This window comes from Pinus tabuliformis, chromosome 3_1 (assembly GCF_031772625.1).
Source record: "Pinus tabuliformis cultivar Carrire ecotype Pingquan chromosome 3_1, CPIR1, whole genome shotgun sequence".
Taxonomy (NCBI): domain Eukaryota; kingdom Viridiplantae; phylum Streptophyta; class Pinopsida; order Pinales; family Pinaceae; genus Pinus; species Pinus tabuliformis.
The window spans coordinates 256,909,516-256,911,773 of NC_142301.1; the positions used below are offsets into that span (position 1 = coordinate 256,909,516).

Here is a 2,258-nt window from a genome sequence, read left to right on the forward strand (position 1 = left end):
CGCTGACTTTGGGTTGACCGACGCGATTTTTGCAAATATTTGGCATATTTCCTAAGTCAAACTAAGGTTTACGGGGCGGAAAGGATTGGGGGTCTTATTACGCGCTCCGCATGGTTCGGGGCAAATGGCACGTGGCGCGCGTGAGGGGCACGTGGTTGCATGCGCTCTGGTGGTCTGATCGGTGGCCAGGTGTCCCTCCTCGAGATGCTGGAAAGTTCGGCTTGGGTTTTACTGTCTTCGCGGCATTTGGGTTGGTATTGTTACTTGCTTGTTGAGCTCTGCAGTCTGTGCGGTTTTTCGTCTGCGGTGGAGTTCCTGCCTGCTCGGGTATTGTTACTTGCTTGTTTAGATCTGCAGTCTGTGCGATTTTTCATCTGCGGTGGAGTTCCTGCCTGCTCGGTGTGGCTTTGGTAAGTTCAGCTACTGTATGGCATTCTGGTTAAATACTGAGGGTTTTTGTTACCTGCATGCAAGAGTTCATGGTTATGTCGCTTCCGCGAGAAGCATTGCAGGTTATGGATGTGGTGCTTCGTCAAGCAGCTCTGAGAGTGTAAGCCTGCAATTTACCAAATAAATGATAACATTGTGGCTCTTTTTGCTTTTTGGATTTGCCATAAAATATGCTCTATAAATGCTTACAATATTTAATGTTTGCATTGGCAGTTTCGTTGAAAAAGGGAGATCGTTCTTTGGGAAACACTTTGGCGTTGAGAAGCTTCAGGGGGGTTTGGTGGCCTATCGGGGGTTTTATCAATCTATTCGGCCCGCGCAAGATAATCTTCTCACTTTAAATATAGGTATGGTGTTGTTCTGATAACCAGCTTGAGAAAAATTCTTAAATCTTCTTGAATTTTGATATACACAGTTGTAAGAGATAATAATTTTGTGCCATAGACATTGCTGCGGCGCCCTTCTATGATTCTATTGAGTTACCAAGATTTATTAGTGAGGCCTTTCGAAAAGACGTGCGGGGGTTGGACCGCGAATTTTCTAGAAATGACTCTGTCGGTGACGTGATGCAATCCAGGGTATGAGGAGTTTGTTTGCATTCTTCTTCACGCTGTTTTGGTTGCAAGGACATGATTTCTTTTTCTAGTTTGGGATTTCCTTTCCTTTTGCTAACTGGAACATAAATATGACCAAGTGACTTGTAGCTTTTATATAATTTTTGTTTGTGCGGCAGTTGAAAAGGTTGCTTAAAGGTCTTCGTGTCGAAACTATTCATATCAGGCATAGTTATCGAATTAAAGGTTTGACTGATAGGCCTTTGGAGGTTTTAAGGTGTGTTAATTCTTAGGTTTAAGGGGCTTCCTGAAATTTATTGTTTTTATTTGGCTTTCTAGATATTGCTCAGATTTTTGTCTCTTCCTATTAGGAATTCAAAGCACGTGCATTGTTTTATTTGAACAGTTTTGATAGCAATGGAGTGCAACTCTCTATTGTCGACTATTTCCAACAACAGTACAAGCTGACTCTCCGATTGCGGGGCTTTCCGGCGATCGAAGCCGGTAATAAAGAGAAAAAGAAATATATTCCCATCGAGGTAAACTCTTATCGTATTTATGAAATATTGTGATGTGGTTGTTGTAGCATTATTGAGTTATTCTATTATGGCATCATCATGTAATTTATAAAATTATCGGATGCAGCTTTGTCGGATTCAAATGGATCAGCCTTATATCAAAGTTCTAACAGAACAACAACGAAGTGGTTTATTAAATCTAACTTGTTTACATCCCCAAGACCGAAGGGAGAGAACTAAAGTGGTAAGTCCATAGATCGTTCATCCGTGGCAATGTTGTTTCATACGTTCTTGCATTTTAGTATCAAGCAGAAATAACGTTACCTTTTTCGTTTTATCTTCAAAAGTCAACACCAAGAGAGTGAATCAATATACTTGTGTGTATGTGTTTTAGATTGGAGGACAATTGAGAGATTCAACTGCCAAAAATGCTGCCGAATTTGGTATTCAAATCAACACGTTGATGACAGAAGTCCCCGGGAGGGTCTTACCTCCACCAAAGGTACCTGTGATCATATATTTGAGCATTATCTATTTCTAACATATTTATTGAATGCTTTTTGTGGATTCTGTATCGTTTGTTTCATTGCAGATAATGTACAAGGCTTATGAACAAAATCCAAGAGAAGGTTCATGGAATATGAGAGGAAAGGTATGCAATATATTAATGCCAAATTGTAGAAACTATGGTTTAGTTGGATAAGGTAGCCGACTTGTTTGACTCTCCCCAGCTTGT

The 2,258-nt window shown here is 40.7% G+C and overlaps 1 protein-coding gene and 1 long non-coding RNA gene across 2 annotated transcripts; both read left to right on the forward strand.

The window, feature by feature from the left end:
* Window positions 1-485: 485 nt before the first annotated feature.
* LOC149186779 (protein argonaute 10-like) lies at window positions 486-1,034 on the forward strand. The gene is made up of 3 exons (XM_089409451.1): window positions 486-550; window positions 664-797; window positions 895-1,034. Exons 1-3 carry the CDS (start codon window positions 486-488, stop codon window positions 1,032-1,034), a joined length of 339 nt encoding a protein of 112 aa, XP_089265577.1.
* Window positions 1,035-1,147: 113 nt separating this feature from the next.
* LOC149186780 (uncharacterized) lies at window positions 1,148-1,743 on the forward strand. Its single transcript, XR_016256153.1, has 3 exons — window positions 1,148-1,281; window positions 1,411-1,543; window positions 1,650-1,743. It is a non-coding gene; the product is annotated as an uncharacterized LOC149186780 (long non-coding RNA).
* The last annotated feature ends 515 nt before the right edge of the window (window positions 1,744-2,258 follow it).